A 19,505-nucleotide genomic window follows, 5' to 3' on the forward strand; every position below is an offset into this window, starting at 1 on the left:
GCAGCTATTCTAGTGTTTATTTTAATAATTAGTGTAAAACCTTTGGTGAAGAAATTTCAGAATTATTTTTTTTTTCTGTGTGCAGGAGTAAAGCTGATTGACCTAACTTTCCCTGTCAGCACATAGGAGAGGCTCACTCTCTTCCAGTATTCTTGTGACACACTTCTTTCTTTATGTGATTGCTTCCGTATTCTCTGAACAGCTTCCCTTGCTTGTAAGAATGTTCCTTTCAAACCTGCCATGGCTCCTTCCTGTTTTTATCCATGCCTTTCCCAGTCCTTGTGTTCCCTTTGCCTTCAGCTGCTGGGGGAAAGCAGCTTATCTGGAGCTGTCCTTTTTCCTTCAGGCTTTGCTTGATCATTGTTAGTTTATGTTAAGACTGCAGATTCCCAAACAGGTACTATAAGGCTTTGAATTTGCAGTACCTTAATTATTCCAAAATCAGGTCTTGTTTTCAGGATCCTACCTGATGGAGCACCAGCTGTGACTTTAAATTTCGGATGAGTTTATGATGTGGTTTGTTCTTCAGGAGAAACAATACCAGAAGCTTCCAGTCATCCCTTCAGTACCACCCCACACAAACAAGCTAGCATTTGTCTTTTTCAGAGCAGTTTTACTCCTGTCAGAACATGAAGCCTGCCATCACAGCTACTTCATTCCAGCGCTGTTTACATCAGACAACCCAGATATCTTTGTTTGTTACACAGGGGACAATTCTGCTAATGGCTACCTCACAATACCTGGTGCTGCTTTTGGCCTTAATCTCTGAACTGGGTTTATGCTTTCTCCTGTGCTTTGTTATAGTGGCTGATGTGAACATGCACTTACCTGAAGATTTCAATTTCCAGACCTGTGAGATTTCCTAGCAGTAGTATTTTTCTCACTGACTGCAAAGGGACATGGAGATGGACAGTCCTAGGTTGCTGCTTAAATTAATTCAGCAAGTGCTTGAAAGTTGTGACCCACTACCCAGCTCTGTTTTGTACCTGAGAAATCCAAACTGTCATGGAACGAGCGTTTTAGTGCTTAAATATTATGTAATCTTACCCTTAGTAGTAATTGTTAGAAAGGTCCCATATTTCCACCTTCTACCCACCTTCCCTTATTCAAACACATACCCAAGAAATAAAAGAGAATCTATTTTGCAAGTATGTCCTTATTTCAATCGTTTGCAAGCTCATATTTATTCCTTTTAGGTTCACTGGCAGCACGTGGAGACCATTGAGTTGGTGAACGATGGCTCAGGTCTGGGATTTGGGATAGTGGGAGGGAAGTCAACTGGAGTGATTGTTAAAACCATCCTCCCAGGAGGGGTGGCTGATCAGGTAAATTCAACCTACTCTTCTGTTTACCTTTCAGTAAGGTGTGAAGTTACTGTTTTATAATCATACTAAATATTTTCTCCTCACGAGTGTAAAAAAGAGAGAGCAAGTGGTGAAATTTATCCTCAGTAAAGGTGTGTTTAGTGCAGGGGACCTGTGCATTTGAATGTAAAAGCTGGATTAGGCTCTAAATCACATTTTCAAACCTATTACATTATACATGTTTGCTGTGGATGCATTTAGACTCCTAATTCTTTCATGAATATACTGGTTATAATCCACGGATGAGGGAACACACCAAACACTTATCTGCTGTGTCTGGACAGCTAAGAAGAGCATCTGCTTCTCTCTGCTGGGCTTACTGAAGCTTGGAGCAGGCATGTGGCTTCATGCCTCTGCTTCAGGACACAGGCTCTGCTCCTTCCGGAAGGGCTCATGCGAATTTAATTTTATAATCATGGCTCATTTCAAGCTTGTACATTGGACAAGTATCTGGGGCAGTGTTAATGATGGTTGGGGATTGAACAGGCACAGAGACTGGTCAGTCTCCTAAGCACAGAAGTGGTGGTCGCCAGATAACAGAGCTGCAGTAAGGGAGAAATGTGTTTTATTTTGAAGTCATATTTAATCCTGAGGACCAGTTTTTAAATACAAGTGCAAAACTGAAGATTATGGCGTCTTTTGGAAGTGTGTTTGGAAATGAAACCTGAAGTTCTGTAATTTACATGCACTTGTGAAATAGCAGTAGGTAGTAACCATAACTATATGCATTTTTTTTCTGTGTTTGGGTGACTGACTGATTCATAAAGGATGCCCTGGATATTTCTGTGGAAATTCCTAGTAAAATTAGTGTGCCATTCTCCATATTATCAAGATACTGACTTGGCACCCAAAAAAATACACCTGGTTCATATGTCTCAGAAGTGACTAAAGCTATGTGGTGTTTTCCTAATTGTATATATGTGGGAGGAATGGCAGGATGTTAATAGATTTCTTTTTTCCTTATTATTCTTCCTCCAGCATGGGAGATTGTGTAGTGGTGACCACATCTTGAAAATCGGTGATACAGACCTTGCTGGAATGAGCAGTGAGCAGGTGGCACAAGTTCTGAGACAGTGTGGAAATCGAGTGAAACTGGTAATTGCAAGAGGTCCTATTGAGGAGCCACCTCTACCAGCAGTCCCTCCAGGGACGCCAGTACCCATCTCCATGCCAGGGAAGCAGGTAAGCAACAGTGCATACACTTAACTCATGGCAAACTTTTATTTCAGATTTTCTTTTAACTGCTTATTGAATGTCTTCCACACTTAAGTTCTCAAAAAGACAGGGTTTTCTTTCCCAGTAGTGTTGTTCTCAGCTGACAGTCTGGGAGAATGTAAATGTCAGGAGTCCCCAACGCAAGGAACTACATGCTTGAAGCATTTTGGGATCAAGGTGTAGGACTTCCATAAGTGTGATCCAAATATCATTTGGTTCTGGGTTGCTTGTGATTGTGCAGTAATACATTGAAAATAGCTGAAGCCGTGCAATCTTTTCTTCAGACAGAGCAAGCTGGCTCTGTAGCGTTTCTCTGTCCACCTGTCCTTTTCTTCTCCAGGAACATTTCTTATTTCCATATAATCACAGCTATCCATCAGACAGTTCCTCCCTGTGCCAACCAGCACACAGATGCTGTTTCTTTCCTACATCACCTGGCATTGCTCATTTGCTAGACATCTTCCAAAAAAAGTCAGCCAGCTGCTACCCTTATTCCCCTGCTGATGGTTGTACTCTCTGTACTGTTAACTTTTTTGCAGCTGTCAGCCACTTAAAAAATGCTGTAAATATTATCATATCCTGTCAGCTCAAAACCTCTACAGAATAGGTCACTTTCATGTTTGCAGCAAAGCCTGGTTTCATGGGAGCCAGGACCAGTAGTGTAACATACGCTTATGACCAGATACATTTAAATGTGTATAAGTGGAGGAAGTGAGTGAGAGAAGGAGCTTGGTTTTGAGCCTACAACTAGATATAATTTTTGGTTTACTCTTTCCTGTTGTTTTTTTCTAGACATTTTCGTCCCAGTTGCAATTTATGTTTTGGATAGGTCACTTTGGAAGAAAAAAGCCCCAGCAATTTTTATGTGAATACCATAATTTTGCCTCTGTCCATTGTAGTTGTATCTGTGGAAAAAAAACCCCATATATTCATCCCTTCCTTTGCGGCTGTAAGGCAAAGAAAATTAATCTTAATGTGGAGTCTTCTGAGCATCTAAGAGGAGAGACAGACCGGTACTTTTGTCTCTACAGCACTCGGAGGCATGAAAACCCAGCTGTATTTTAGATAAAGGGATCAATATTTAGCCCAAATTATTGTTTCTGTGAAAAGGAGCAGTCTTCAAAGAGGAGCTGAATTTGGTAATTTCATCTGTGTATATTTCTTCAGTATTTGCCTTCCTGAGGTTATATGATGCAATGTTGAAGACTGTATCTGCAGCTGCAGGATGTGTAAGATTTCTAGTATGGAAGAAATAGCTCAAAGCCACCAAGTGGCAACATCTGACTTTTTTGCCACCTTCCTCTCCATTTCTGCCCTTTTTAATCCCTTGTTCCTGGTACATGTCTCCTGGCAGGAGGCAGGCTATTTTTAAACTGTTTCTGCCTGCACAAATCTTGTTCTTGGAGGGAGCACCCAGTTAATGATGCTGCAAACCTCATTAATTTGAGTCTGGAGTGAAGGTGATGATGGAGACAGCTTGGTTTGTTAATTTCTTCCTGGTGAATACAGGGTGCGTGAAGACTTCATGATGCTTTTAAAGCTATTGGTGAGAGGAGAATGGCTTTCCGAAATGGGCACTTCTCATCATGTCCCCTGTAGATGTCTATCCTGTAAAAATTTATGGGGTTGTAGAAATCGGATGAGGTTTTTAGTCGCATTACCTGTGGCCAAACTAATCCTGTATTATCAATTAGGGAGGTGGTTAAAACAGTAGAAATTTATTTCCCCTGTGTTTGAATATGGTTTTGGGTGGAGTTCTTCAGATAAAGAACTGTTCGGATTCTCTTTTGTCAAGTAGCATCATAGCTCTTCTGAAGTCTTTTTTTTTTTTATTTTGGCACATGCATATTCTTCTAGTCAAACTGGATGTAGTTAGTATCTGCCTGATTGCTGTATTGGCACTTTAAAAAATATTGGCTGCTATTTGTCATGCAGAAGAGACAGAATAAAAAATAGGAGTATAGTGGGATCTTGATAGATTTGTACCATATTTATGAATTCCCATTTTAAATATGTGCATAAAAACTGATGTCCATATAAATACAGTGAAATTGAAGCCTTATCCTGATACATATTGGCTATGGAATTGGCTAGTAATTTTCTGGTTTAGATAGCTGAAAGATGAAAAAAATTTAAAATAACTTTTTTAAAGTTGAAATCAAGTTTCATAAGTTGATTTTTTCTTTTGACATGAAAGCAATACTGTTGAAGTGGGATTTTAATAGGTATTGTACTTTCATTAACAATAAATAAATGAATTTGTTACCCCAAAAATTCTTTGTTACTGAAATTCAGAGGGTTGTAGTAGTTATTAGCAGAGATTGTCATTATTTGACTAGCTGGAAATGTAATTGCTACATTCCACTCCAGAATTTTTATGTCTTTCAAAAACAAGAAATGTAATTGCCTCGCTAGTAATGGCTTTTATTATGCTTTAAAATTGGCATTCATAGGAAAAATAGCTGTAGTTATTGAACAGGAATTTAAACAAATATGACACAAAATATAATGTTGATCTTTTTTTCTTTTTAATAACACAGCAGTCTAAAGCTGGTTCTGAGGAGGTCCCAGAAGGGCAGCAAGCTACATATTGTTCAAACATGGTTTGTGTAACTTACTGTACAAGAGGTTCATTGTTCAATTTATACAAGTCTCACCAGTCATTTTAGTCATCATATAATGTCTTTGTAGGTTAGAGGGTGATATCCCAGGGGTAGCAGTGTGGGGAGGGCATGACCTGCATTGCTCATGACCTGAATTGCTTTATATTGAGGAATGTTAACCTATGTTTAGTTTCTCTGCTGAGCACCAAGTAAGAGCAGAAGCAAAGCTGGTACTTTTGTTCCTACTTTTGTTCTTACATTTGTGTCTATAATTTTACATGTTAATGACATCACATAATGTGGTTGATCTTTAAAGGGAAAAAAGCTTCCTTTCTAATTATGCTTTTCTTATTAGGCAGATGCTTCTGTTGATAGCTGTGAAGATGGAGAGAAATTTAATGTTGAGCTTACTAAAAACAATCAGGGATTAGGAATAACTATTGCTGGTTACATTGGAGACAAAACGTCAGGTAATGATCAGTTCCTGCAGTTTACTGTACAATCTGTGGCGTACTATCATGCATGTGCATCAAAGACTTAATTTTATTTTTTAGTATAGTATCTCTAAAGTAATCCTTGAGCATCTAAAATCTTTTTAAGGTTTGTAAAGAAAAAATAATTTTTTTTCTTTTGTGAGAAGGACGTTCAGGTTAGAAGTAATCAGTTTTATTACAAAATCCTTCCTTCCCAGTAACATTTGTCATATTGTTTCAGGTCTGCAGAGGCACTGGTGTATCTCGACAGCTGTTAAAACCAATTTTATAGTGGATTATCTTCCCATCAAATGTATCCATTTAACAGAATTGGAACATTTATTATGGGAAAGTGGATTCTGTTAAGATTTCTGATACCAGTGTTAACAGGCCTGTGACTCTCAGACTTGATTTCATGCCAGTTCATGCTACTGTTTTCTTGATGTTATGTATACTATGCAAAATGTGCATGTGGGAACTGAGCTGTTAAAGTTGTTTCAAATTCCAGTGTGTTTTTCCTGAAATGGCTTTCTTTTAGTGAAATTCCCATCCTGTAGGTCATTTATATATATATATATATATATATGACTTTTCCTTCTGATTCATAATTGGTAACTGTCTAAAATGGTTCCCTTCTGGGTTCTTTTTTTTTACTTTCTTTTGTGTCTTCTTTTTTTATGTTGGATGAAATACTTACAGCTGCAGTTAAAAGCTGGTTTAAATGCAAGTTGTAGTCCTGATTGCTTACAGTTTTCTGCACTTGGTTATCTAAGCTTGCATTTTCTTAGATAAATACAGAATTTGCCAGATTGGTGTACTCAGACTTAATTTTCTGTCCTGTTTTAAATCTGACCAAGAGTCAGAGATACGGTTTTTGTCAATGTTGGTTTCAACATTTAGATTATAATAAATTAGATTATTTCTTCTTCTGCAGCAACAATTGGGAATTTGGCATTGTAAGATTTTGAATGAAATCTGGTTCAATGCAAGCTGACATGAATCAGGCTCATCCTTTAGAAAAATAGTATATAGATGTTTTACTTAAAGCAAATAACTTTCTTGATGATTCTTTCCTTGTCTTACCTGCCCATTTCTTTTTTTTTCTTCCTTTGACTGGTGGCATTAGTTGGAGATTGTTGCATAAAGTTGTTTCTTAATAAATTGGTTAATACAATTTTCTGTTTTTTCATCCCAGAACCTTCTGGTATTTTTGTGAAAAGCATTACAAAAGGCAGTGCCGTTGAACATGATGGCAGAATCCATGTGGGAGATCAAATCATAGTTGTAAGTAAACACAGAAAGAAATGGTGATCACTTGTCTGCAAAACTCTACTTCTTTATGTTGTAAAGAAATACTCATATAGTACTGGTTTAAAATGTTTCAGATTGGTGTTGAAATGGTGACTCCTTTTTTTGACTGACTATTCGATCACATTATCTTTCTGATGATGCTGTCTGTGTGTAATTTGAGTTTCTTAAGAAAACCTATATTATATGTGTGTACCTTATCTGTAGGAGTTTTGAGACTGCTTAGTAAAGTTAGCGTTTTGAAGTTTGATTCAAATTCAGCAGCTGTTTTCAGAATGATTTTTAAAAGTATGTCATTAAAGTTTTAGATGCTCAGAGAAAGAATAAAATATTTTCATGCATAAAATGTTAGTTGTGTGGTGAAAATCAGTTCATGAATAATTTTGATCTGTTTTTGGATTTGTGGAAGGCAACACTGAGCAAACTATAGTCTGTGGTTTTTATAATGATTTAAATGCCGACTACAAATGGCTAAAATTGATTATTCCAAAGTTTGATTTCTTCTTCTACTGCAGATGCAGAAGGAGAAAAAGATTTCACTGACCTCAGACAAAAGGATAATAAACTCTTTAAAGATACGTTTTGGTTAAGTGTGGAGGAAAAATTAAATAACCTCATCTCATTACTTTCTATTTAGAAGAGCACCAGACTTGGAAAAAGTTCAAGAGAAGGGCAACAAAATGATTAAGGGTCCAGGGGGAGTAAATTTTCATGCAGGAGGAACTGAAATAATGGTGTGTGTGTGTTGTATAGGTAGACTGAAAAAGCTACAGGAGTCAAGGAATATAGTTTTGTTAGAAGTATTTCAGAAATTTCAAGGCACTGAGGGGTGAGACAGAGAAAGAATAGTGTAGTAGGAAGTAGGAGAATAAAAAGTGGCATGTACTAGGGATAATGAGGTGAAATTGAGCAATGCCAAAGTCTTGAGTTTCAGGAAAAAACTCTTCGAGTTAAGGAGATAATGGAGTTGGTTCAAACAGAAGGGGCCAAAATCTTGTTCTTTAAAATGTTAAAATGATGGACCAGAGGTAACATTGGGATGGCTGGGACAGCGTTTGATTGGGAAACTGGACTTCATGGTGTTCAGTAGTGGACTTCACTGTGCCTAAGGTTACTTGGCCTCAGAATGGCTGCTCTCTGTAGTTCTTCCTACCACAATGAGTGGATGTCTCTATCCTCCCTTTGCCAGCTCTCCCAGCCATGCCTGTGTTGGTTCATTCACAACAGTATTTTCTCCTTGGAGGTACGGATGGCAGAAGGGGCTGAGCAGGAGGGCTGCACAACATGCCCCACACAGCACGTGCTGTGTCACCTACACTTTGCAGAGCAGATCTGCGTGGCCCAACTGTGGTGGACACCCAAAGCACTTCTCCCCACTTTGCCATACCAACCAACCAACCAATCAACCAACCAACCAACAAACAAACACACACACACACCCCTCCCCCCCCCAAGTACCACAGTACTTGTTACCTAGCTGTGGGGTACTCCAGTGAAAGTGCTTAATGTATCCGGTCTTACTAAGTCATCCAGGTTTGTGTTCTTGTCCCTCCACTTGCTTTGTGCTCAAGCTAACAGATGCTGAGAGCTTGCCATGTTATTTTGCACTGGACATTTTTATTTTTTTCTGGGTGGTGTTTTGTGGGCTGAAAGGCTGCTTAATGCTGCAGGTGGATGGAACAAATCTTCAGGGTTTTACTAATCAGCAAGCGGTTGATGTTTTGCGGCACACGGGACAAACAGTTCGGCTCACTTTGATCAGAAGAGGGGTTAAGCAGGAAAATCGTATTCAGCCCCAGGAGGACTTCAGTACTGCTGTTGAAAAGGACTTACTGTTCCAAACAATGGATAGTAGCACAGACAAAGGTATTTGAAACTGGGTTTGCTTTAAAGTTGGCTTGAAACATTTTGCTTCTCAATTGCAAACTGGAAATTAAATGGGCGAGATTCATTCTGGGTAGCTATTACTGATGGCAGTACATGAGGGAAGAATTTGGTCTGCTATAGTTTGATTAATCTTTTAGACAGAGTGGTATTATTTGCTACATTTTCAAAGTGAATGTTGAAAGCTTTACACTGCATTGTGCTTCTGGCTGAATTGCTTCAAGACTTTGATCCTGCAAATCTTCAAATGGTAAGAATGCAGTGAATGTTTTATTCGTGCTCAAGGGTTAGAGCTGCATTCAAGAACAGGCAAAGAGACACCCTCCATAATAAGCAAAAGCAAGTCTCAGTTCCTTTCACTCTTGGTACGTCAGTATCATGAGCTTGAGGTATGAGAGGAGTGGCCTTTATCTAGAGATTCTTAATACAGAATGGTCAGAGTTAAAAGGGACCTCTGGAGATCCGTCTAGTCCAACCCCTATACTAAAGCAGGTTCACTTAGAACAGCTTGCGCAGAGTTGCACCCAGGCGTGTTGAATGTCTCCAGCGAAGGAGACTCCACAGCCTCTCTGGACAGCCTGTTCATGCGCTGTCACCCTCAAGGCAGAGTTGTTCTTCCTCATATTCAGAAGGATAACCTGATAGGGCATTATCTATTTATGTGTACAAAGTTCAGAAGCCAGTGGCCAGTATTAATTTGCTGCTGCTGAGATTAGTAAAGCTTAATCTTATACTGTGCACGTCTTGAAAATCAGTGTGTTTGAACAGAAGATCTGCACAGAGGCTGGATGCACAAATGGATTTTTGTCAGCTGCTTGTGCTGTAGGTTGATGTCAGCAGTACATCAAAACTCATAGACTGAGGCATAATCCCCACTTCGCACAAAATTTTGAGACCAGTAGTCTGTTATCTATGTGGCATCCTCTCATTCCCAGCTTGAGCAAAAATTACAGAGGGAACGTTCAGAAGGTGCTGTTTCTCCAGCCTAGAGGTGTTTGAGACAGCTAACCCCCAGCAACATGCCTAACAGAACTCTGTGGTAGGTGAGGCTTTCTACAAGTGAAACATTTGTCAGGTATGCAGGTTTCAAAGTTTGTGGACTTTGAAAATTTTTGGTTTTCTGTGTCAAGCTTTCTGAATTGCACAAAGGAAGGAAGAGGAAGAAAAAAAAATGTAATACAAGAGTGCTAAAGAATATTATATTTATATGTCTGCCAGTAACTTTTCTTTCAATCACAGAGGTGCAGCTACTAATAGTTGTACTCTTTTTTTTGTCTTGTTTCATTGAAAAATTCACTGGAGAAAGCAAAGGATTTACAGAAGACGAAATGTCTTAAAAATGTGGTGTTTCTTCTGGGCCCCTCATGCCAGATTCCGTTTGCCAAATACGGATCTTCTGAAGTCCAGTGCAAGAGATAGTCAGTGCTCTGAGACATGCTTGTGAGCTTGATAAATATTGCAACACATAACATAGCTGAAGAGGCTTCTTTATCTTTTTCCAGATAACAGTGAAACAGAACAGGGATCCCCATCACTGCCGTGCAGTGCCAGTGTGGTAAATACTGGAGAGGACATGAAACAACAGGAAACAGGTTATTAACTTGTAATTTTTTATTATGTGAAAATGCACTTGGATGTGCTTACACGAAGATCAGGTGTTTTGCATGCCTTTCATCTCCTGTGTGCTGTGTGGCTGGAGTACAGCTAGAAAGTGAAAGTAATCATACATGTAAGCATGTACCCTTGAGTGCTGCGAAATCATTGACTACTGTATGTGTCTGAAGATAATTATGTGTCGAAGATGTCATACGAAGCAGTCTGCTACATGCTCAGCCCTCTTTTTATGGTTTTGTATTTCTACTCTTTTTAGTCTAGTTGTGTATTAGACTTTTTCCCTCAGGCTGGAGACAAGCCTGCCTTATCTTTCCAACTGCCTGCAGCTGTCCAGCTGCAGTTCCGGGACTTTTGCATCTTCTGATAAAATTCCTTTCCACAAATTCTTGAGTTTGCATTCATTTCAATCTCTGTTCTCTGATAATGTTTGAAATTCAGTCAGTTCTGGTGCACTGATGTGCTCTGACTTTTCCCATACTCTTCGTGGAAATTCCTACTTTCTAACGAGTATTTTCCTTTCTGTCTTGAGCTGTTAAGGCACTGTGCTGCATTTCCAAAGTCGTATGTGATGATATGTTTTCTACATTGAGCCATCACTTGTGTTTTCTAACATCTTCTTGCTTCCAGAGCTGGAGGGGAACTGAAAAGCATCACCTGTATGAGTTCTCTAATTTATCTTTTCATAACTCATGCTTTCCATTATTCTGGATAGCTGAAGAATTTTCTTTTTAACACCTTTCCTTCAGACAGTGTAGGGTCTCTGCTTTGGGGAAAGTATTGTCATATTTGAATGCCACACAACACCTGGCTTTATTTTTAGTAATGTTTCTGAGCAATTACTAGATTTAAAACAGTCTGAGGCTATTAGTCACTTCAGATTGTTACTAATATCAGTGGGAGTTGGGAACTTAATCTTGTGAAGATTCTGTTCTTCACCTGTGATAAGCATTCAGATCTGAAGAGTTTATTTTGATAATTACTGTATACAGACTACGGACCTTCTATATGTAGGGTCCTATTAAATCTACTGTGTTTGCTGGCTGTTGATTCTAAATACTGATTTTTATTGGTTCCTGCGCTGGAATCTAAACAGCGCTAATGAGGAAAAAATGAGTAGAACAGCATTTCTCTGTTTTTTCTGCCTGGAGATAAACTTTCAATCAATTTAAGAGTTGCTGCAGTTTGCTGCCTATCCCATCATAATATTTTTCACAGCATATTACTTTTCTACCTGCCTTCCCTTCCAATTCTGTTGCTACTCTTCAGCTATTAGAATTATTTCTTATTGTATGTGTGCATGTATGTAAACCCAACAACAACCAAAAAAAAAAAAAAAGAGCCAGGATTTGTGTTCTTTCACTGCCCTCTAGGGCCTACAGTTTCAAAAAAATCTTTTATAGTTGTGCTCATAGTTTTGAAAATACCAAACCTCCACATTTTGTTTGAAAACTTTACTTGGACTCACTGTAAAATGCAGGGTCAGTTCAATAGGATCAGTATGTAGTATCATATATGTAAGTGTTATCAGCCATCCCCCTGAATCAGCCTGCTCAGCCAGCGTGCACTCTGGTTTAACAGATGCCCAGGGCATGCATGTAAATTTTTCATTTGCTTTGTGTGCATTATCTTGTAAAGTTGCATTATGTTCAGTTGACACTGAGGCTAGTTTAAGCACACCAGAATTTGTGACTGAACTTCCTGTCTTTCAAAATACACAGTTACTTTTATAAGTTTTGAATCTAATACTATTCTGCCAGTTTTAACTCTGGTGAACACAAGCCTGGTATCATGGTTTAACCCTGGCCAGCAGCTAAGCCCCACACAACCATTTGCTCACTCCCCCCTTGTGGGATGAGGAAGATCATTGGAAGAGTAAGAGTGAGAAGACTCCTGGGTTGAGAGAAAGACAGTTTAATAGGTAAAGCAAAAGCTGCAAATGCAGGCAAAGCAAGCAATTCGTTCACCACTTCCCTTGGGCAGGCAAGTGCTCAGTCATCTCCAGGAAAGCTGGGCTCCACCGCGCGTAACAGCTAATGGGAAGGCAAATGCCATCACTTTGAATGCCCCCCCTGCTTCCTCCTTCTTCCCCCCAGCTTTATATATTTATATACATACAGCATGACATTCTGTGTTAGGGAATATCCCTTTTGCTGGTTCAGGTCACCTGTCCTGGCTGTGTCCCCTCCCAATTTCTTGTGCCCCCCCAGCCCTCTCACTGGCAGGGCCCAAGAAACTGGAAGGTCCTTGACTTGGTATAAACACTGCTTAGCAACAACTAAAATACCGGTGTGTTAATCAACATAGTTCTCACACTACATCCAGAACAGTGTTGTGCCAGCTACTGAAAAGAAAAAATAACTCTATCCCAGCTGAAACCAGGACACGTGGTGAAACAAAGCATGCCATGTTTTCAGTTATATTTAGGAGAATTCTGGCATTTTGAGAATGTTTGTATAGTCTTGTGTGGTCCATATATTTCATTAGTTATAGGATCAGAGAGGATGTTCTACTTTTTGTCTCAGTAATCTCAGACGTAACTTTTAGGTTTCCAGCTAACCACTACAGAAGAAGCAGCTGTGAAGGCAAAGTGGCAAACGATTATGGGTTCGAATTATGAAATAGTGGTATGTAAACTTTGATTACTATTATTAAATGCCCTTTGATGTGTCCACCTATTATTTTGCTAACATACAGATAGAAATATGTTTGTATTGTGTTTGTTCCTTTATTTATAAAAATCGTATGTATGCTCCTTGAACTGTTGAGATTATTTTGTTTTGATTATAGATTTTGAATATAGGTATATTTACCTATATTGATTTTAGCAAAATAATCATGGTCTTAAGTTATGGGGCCTAGCTTCAAGAGGATAAATGTGTATTAGAGGAAAAAAAAAATATTTAAGGTGAACTTCAAAGCTCCCTTCATTAGCCAGAATTTGAAACATCCTACCCTTGCTGCATACTGAATGAATTGTTTCATGTAATGATCTCAGGTAAAGAATAGGACATTTACTGTAGGTACAGTTGAAAAGCAGTACCTGACTGTAGGACTTGATTTGAAATTTTTGTGCCAGAACTGTAGTGTCTGCAAAATTAGGTGTTATTAGATATATTTGTGTCATATACAGTTCCCACTTGTTTATGCTGATGTGGTATATGATAAAAATTTCACTTTTTACCTGGCTCTCTCTGTTACACATGACAGTATTTCTGGTTTCTCACTCCTGGAATAGTCACCTCATTGTCACATAAAATTACATTGTATGTAAATTTAAATAAAGTAACAGTCATGGCTGTAAATATGTCAAAATTAACAATTTCTTAATCTTATTTTAGGTGGCTGTAGTTAACAAGTTTAGTGAAAGCAGTGGGTTAGGGATAAGCCTTGAAGCTACAGTGGGACATCATTTCATCAGATCTGTCTTGCCAGAGGGGCCAGTTGGACGAAGTGGCAAGCTGTTCAGTGGAGATGAGCTGCTGGAAGTAAGAAAAAATACTACTTTACCCTAAAGTCTGCATTCAGTAAGATGTTTGAGCAGTGAGTTGCTTCTCACAGGTTATGACTTTTAGAATGTAGCATATGTAACTGCATACCAGCCATAACCAGAAGTGCTTGAGCAGTCTCTTCGTATGTACATAGGCATATTTGTGTGAATGCATATGCTTACATGTGTTTCTCAGCTGATAGCTGATTTTTTAAACACAGTTCAAGGTCACTGAAAAAGAATACCTAGTAATAAGCATTAAGATTTAATTAAAATATTCCTACACAGTGAAGGGACTAAACATGTGTTTACTTTTCTAAATAATTTTCTTAGAATTACCATGTGAATTTGGTTCACATGAACGCAAGAAACATAAGGTGGCAGAGTATGTGGTGTTTGTAGGGTGCTGTTGTGCAATTTATGAGACTATTCATTCAGTTCAAAACTTACCTTGGTGCTGAATTGAGCACTGAATTGAGTAGAAATTAAGGGTTAACAGCATACATGAGCATGTTATTTTTGTTTTGTTTTGCTTTTTGAATTGGGTGATTACTCAGTTCGTGTTTTTTAAAAAAAATTTTGTTCATTATACTTATAAACACCAGGTATTCTTTATTTTTTGAGGTGAATGAGATCTCTTTGCTTGGAGAAAACCACAAGGATGTGGTCAGTATCTTGAAAGAGCTGCCTATTAAGGTGATAATGGTGTGCTGTCGTCCAGTACCTCCCCCTGTCACTCACCCAGAAGTACTGGAGAGGCTAAGTCCGTCCGAGGTTCAGCTCACAGAAAAGGTATTTTCTTTTAAAAAAACACTGAGAAAATGATTGCTTCCTTGAGAAAAAACATACAAAGTTCTTGTACAAGATCAGAGATACATTTTCATATTTTAGGACTTGGAACTAAATGAATAGAAAAAAGCATGTTAGTTCATCAGCTGTACTTCTGGCCACCAGAAGATGTCAGTCCTGGTAGGTTGTAGCAGAATATTAGCAGAAATATTGTGGCATGCAGGTTAGTCCACCCAAGTATTTCCATTCATCAGGTGGACTGTGGGGCTATGGCAAACCGAGCTGTGTGTTCTTTAGAATCTGAGCATATTTAATCTGGATTTGAACTTTGTTTTCTGGATTTGTGTTTTGCAGAACTACATGTGCATTCACTGGCAGACACGCTTCTGTCTTTTGTGAGTGCAAAGCTCTGGGCAGCCTGATGTAGTAAACATGTAGAAATGGCCTGCAGTACAGTATACAAAGCAATAGCATTTAAATGAAAAGAGACACAGTTAATTTGGAGTTCTGGGCAAGGCACCAGATTCAGTTTATAGTTGCTCAGCTTTTCTATGAAACCAAATGAAGAACATGTGTGCGTGTGTGTGTGTATGTATGTGTGTGTGTTTTCTTTTTTTAAATGTTCTGACTCCTGTCAGTGCTACTATGTTTAGATCGAGGCATATTTTTAGACATACTGTTTAATAATAGGTATTTCCTGTATATTTGAATACATATACTAAAGAAGTTTTCTGGAGTTTTTAGTTTGACAGATTCCATTTTCTAAGTATTTTCTCCAGTGAGTACTTTCTTTTATTTGAAGCATAGCTATATTGTTAAAACGATATGTGAATTCTGTTCTAGGTTTATCAGACTTGTTAACTCTGCTGAGTGCTTGCACTTTCTCTTAAGAGGCACATCACTTGGTTTTTATCTTGTTCTTCATGAATGGAGTTTTGTGTCTGCAAATTCAGAAACATGGACATTCTGTTGGTGAACATCCACTGTTTTTCTCAGGCTCACATAGAACTTGGATTCATTGGCTCCTCAGACACAGAGGGAACAGCTTTGGAAACAGCTGACGAGGGTCAGAGTACGGAAGAGGTGCAAAGCTCGTCTTTGGCAATGTGGGAAACAGAAGTACAGCACATTGAGCTGGAGAAGGGGAGTATGGGACTTGGATTTAGCATACTGGACTACCAGGTAACTTCTGCACTCCGATCTTGTGAGTAGAGGAGAAAATACATTTTATTGTTTGGATCTCACAATATGGTCTAAATATGTATTTTAAGGGTAAACGTTAATGGAAACGAAGCAATACAGTAAAGCTACCAGTAAAACTACTGGTAGGCATCCCACTAGCTATGTTACTTATTCTTCTTCCTGTATTAATGTTATTATTAAGGTTATAATTAAGGTGATTAATTATACAAGTTCCAACGATAATGATAATACTAGTCCAGAAAAATAGATAATCTGTAATAGTACTAGGATCTTCAGAAAGCTCATCTGCTAGTATGCCAGGGGCAATGAGTGATGTAGTCAGGATATTCAGGCATTTAGCCTTGTATTTTGCACCTGCAGTGAAGTGCTTAGGGCAAAATCCAATAAAGGACTCAGGTACTTAAAGCAGGTTTTACTAAAATCCAGAACTGTAATTCTGAGATCCATTGCTTAGCAGCTCTCTGTCCAGGATGTGCCTAAATGCCCCCAATTCGTTTTGTGTTTTGACTTCAAAATTCCTGGGTAACTTAAGCTGTGATTCTTGGTGTGTCCTGATGACACACAGCGCAGCGCCCTCTCTGCAGTTGGTCAGAATCCCAGAACAAGTTTTCTTCCTGTTCTCAGTTGTCACAGTGGATGATTTTTAATCTGACTTCAAGTAATTTGTCCCTGCAGACAGCTTAGGCTCTTGCCCATCTATTTGATGAGGCTGCAGCATCCTGTCTCCTCCAAGGTCACTGCTAGATCTTGTCCCTAAGAGTATATGCAGTTGCATCTGGAGGTCATTCCAGGTGGAAATTACGCCCGCAGTGCACTGCTTAGAATTAATCTATGCCTCAGTAGTATTTTGCATTTGCACACTGATAAAGGTGAAGAGCAGTGTAGTTTAGTAATTAATTGGAAGGGTAAAGCCATAGTCCAATGTCTGTTTTGTGAAACAGTGATTACTCTCTAGTGTGTTGCTCATGATGCTCTGCAGTGAGACACATCAGCCCAAAGAAAAGCATATTTTTACTTCAGGCTCTTCTGAAGCATTGGTACAAACTATTGTTGCCTGTGAGGTTAGTTACTGGATTTTGATTGTGGGTGGTAATACTGAAGGGTTGCTGGAGGTACCTTAAATTATTTTGTATATTTTGCAAATGTGAGTTTGATTATATCCTACAGCTCTAGTCAGCTTTCTGAAATTTACATTTTAGTATAACATACGTGATTTGTCCTATGTTCTCTCCTTTGACATGTGGTTAAAACATTTCAGTTCATCACTGAAGTTTCTGCTTTCATCTAAGACTGTGAACAATAAGTTTACAGTGAGATTTATCTTTGTATTTTGTTGTTTCCATCAAATTTTCCATTAATTTTCAATGAACAGTGACTAAAGTTAAGGACAGTTATGTTCCTACTAACATGTTCCTCATGTTTTATGCAGTGGCAGGCCTGTAAGAAAGTCTACATGATTTCTTACCTAGGGAAGACTATTACATACGATGAAAGAAGTGATTTTTGGAAAAAAAAAAAAAAAAAAATCTCATGCAGGGTCACCTAAAGTGGCAGTGTAAATATTGATTAAAATAGTGAGGGAGGTGTCAGTGTTCAGATTCAAGCACTATGCCCAGCAATGCTAGTTACATTTCCAGTTGTGTTTTATTGCTCCACGGTATTCTTCTTACAGCGTTAACTGCCATGAAGTGTTAAGGGTCTTCTGGGTGCCCTACCCTCCTGAGCACCTCTCACACTAGCTTTGAGCAGTGTCCAATTCCTGTGGTTTTGGGTGCCACCTTGATGATGTGTGTGCTTTCAGATGTGCGTCTTGGCATGGAAACTTGTTACAATTGCGTGCCAGTTTGTAGATGTTTGCTTTTCTCTTCCTTTTGCTGGTACATTACTACATTTATTGGTTTTTTTTCTGTGTATATTCAAGTGAATTGCCATGTGTTGGAAGTTTTGACATGTAATAGCGTTCCTTGTGAATGTAATTGTATAAGAATCATGCACTTGTGTGTATAAGAATGTGTGCACCTGTGGTGATTGTTATAATAGAATCATATGTTCCTGTTACTAGTTTTTGATGCTAGTGTTTTTATAAAAATCAGTGCATTGGGAGGATGGGGACTACAAACCAGTTGTCCTTGAAGTAAACACCACTTTGTTGTGTGTTGTTGATTAGTGCTGTTCTGGTGTGTTCCTGTCTCCCATAAAATGTCTTAATAGGGCATGCACAAAGATTTGCCTCTTAAAAAGCGCTTTCTCAGCTCACCAAGATCTGGTGCCATGAAGCATAAGAGAGTTACTGAAAATAAGCCCTTTGTTGCACTAGAATGCACATATTAACTTTGCCCCAGTCTGCATTGCCCAGCTGTATTCCCAAACCACTGGATGTAAGGGAAGATGAAGTCTGCAACACTGTCATTGCAGTAGGAAGTATTTGAATTTCTGGTGTGTATTTACACATTACGGTATGAACAGCACTCTGCAGTTTACCAGTATTTTGTGCTGGAGGTGTATCATGGGACATCACGTAGAAAGAAGTAACGATTTTCACATATAAGAATTAAAAACAGGTGGAATTCTAACATATGAACAGTATGGACAGAAGGGTAAGTTGCTGATGAGCGTTCATCTGGAGCAGAGCTCCAATAACCCAATTCTGTTGGCTTAGTAACAGCTCATGCATAAAAGTTAGTCTCTCAAGACATAAGGCAGCACACAACATAACCAATGTAAAAACTCACCTAAGACCTAAATTTTTAAGATGTTGCTTAATGATTTTTTTTTATTTGTTTAATTAGGATCCAGTTGATCCAGCAAACACTGTAATTGTGATTCGCTCATTAGTTCCTGGGGGTGTGGCTGAGCAAGATGGCAGACTTCTTCCTGGAGATCGGCTTATGTTTGTCAACGATATCAACTTGGAAAATGGGAGCCTGGAGGAAGCAGTACAAGCACTGAAAGGAGCCCCACCAGGAACAGTTAAAATAGGAGTTGCCAAACCACTGCCTGTAAGGATTTGGGAATTTGATGGGTACTTTTCATGTCATTTAAGCTGGTACATGATGATCCTGACTTCTGCATACACTTGGTGTGCTTGGGGGTATAGTTGGGTGGCTCAAAACACCCAGAAGCTGTCTTTAACAGATTCCTGTATCTCCTTGCATGTAGGAGTGGCCTGTGTAGTGTATGACTGGTGTAGTGATCGCAGGACCTAGCATACCTGTCTCGCAGCTGTTGAAACAGCGAAGCGTCTTGCAGCCAGCACAGTCTTTCAGGGATGCAAGTTGCCAGGCATAATTTTATACACTTTGCAATATTCTCTGGATGTGTGAGATGGTGACATTAAGTCAGTTTGATGTGGTTTGCCTGGAATTTACCTGTTCCTTTGCTTTGCAAGGTATAGTACATATGCAGTCTTCCTATTTAGACTGCACACTTCATGTTTAAACAGTGGTGAGTAGTCTTCAATTCATATACCTCAAACTGGTTGTTTTAATATAGCTATAAACAATTTCAGGCTTGATTTCAGAAGGTAGTGTGTAACAATTAGAAGAATGAGGTTGAAGGAGACCTA

The 19,505-nt window shown here is 38.9% G+C and overlaps 1 protein-coding gene across 18 annotated transcripts in view; it reads left to right on the plus strand.

Moving 5' to 3' along the window:
- The window catches only part of MPDZ (multiple PDZ domain crumbs cell polarity complex component), a 99,320-nt gene that overhangs the window by 25,315 nt on the left and 54,500 nt on the right, over positions 1 to 19,505 (plus strand). For all 18 annotated transcript variants that reach the window (XM_037373293.1, XM_037373288.1, XM_037373290.1 and 15 more), the window contains 11 exons: positions 1,197 to 1,325; positions 2,343 to 2,546; positions 5,538 to 5,652; positions 6,851 to 6,939; positions 8,634 to 8,829; positions 10,350 to 10,439; positions 13,006 to 13,085; positions 13,800 to 13,946; positions 14,573 to 14,740; positions 15,734 to 15,919; positions 18,730 to 18,939. In XM_037373293.1, coding sequence (XP_037229190.1) covers positions 1,197 to 1,325; positions 2,343 to 2,546; positions 5,538 to 5,652; positions 6,851 to 6,939; positions 8,634 to 8,829; positions 10,350 to 10,439; positions 13,006 to 13,085; positions 13,800 to 13,946; positions 14,573 to 14,740; positions 15,734 to 15,919; positions 18,730 to 18,939 — 1,614 coding nt within the window. The remainder of the gene's footprint in view (positions 1 to 1,196; positions 1,326 to 2,342; positions 2,547 to 5,537; positions 5,653 to 6,850; positions 6,940 to 8,633; positions 8,830 to 10,349; positions 10,440 to 13,005; positions 13,086 to 13,799; positions 13,947 to 14,572; positions 14,741 to 15,733; positions 15,920 to 18,729; positions 18,940 to 19,505) is intronic.

The sequence above is a fragment of the Falco rusticolus genome, chromosome Z, assembly GCF_015220075.1.
Source record: "Falco rusticolus isolate bFalRus1 chromosome Z, bFalRus1.pri, whole genome shotgun sequence".
NCBI classification, from domain to species: domain Eukaryota; kingdom Metazoa; phylum Chordata; class Aves; order Falconiformes; family Falconidae; genus Falco; species Falco rusticolus.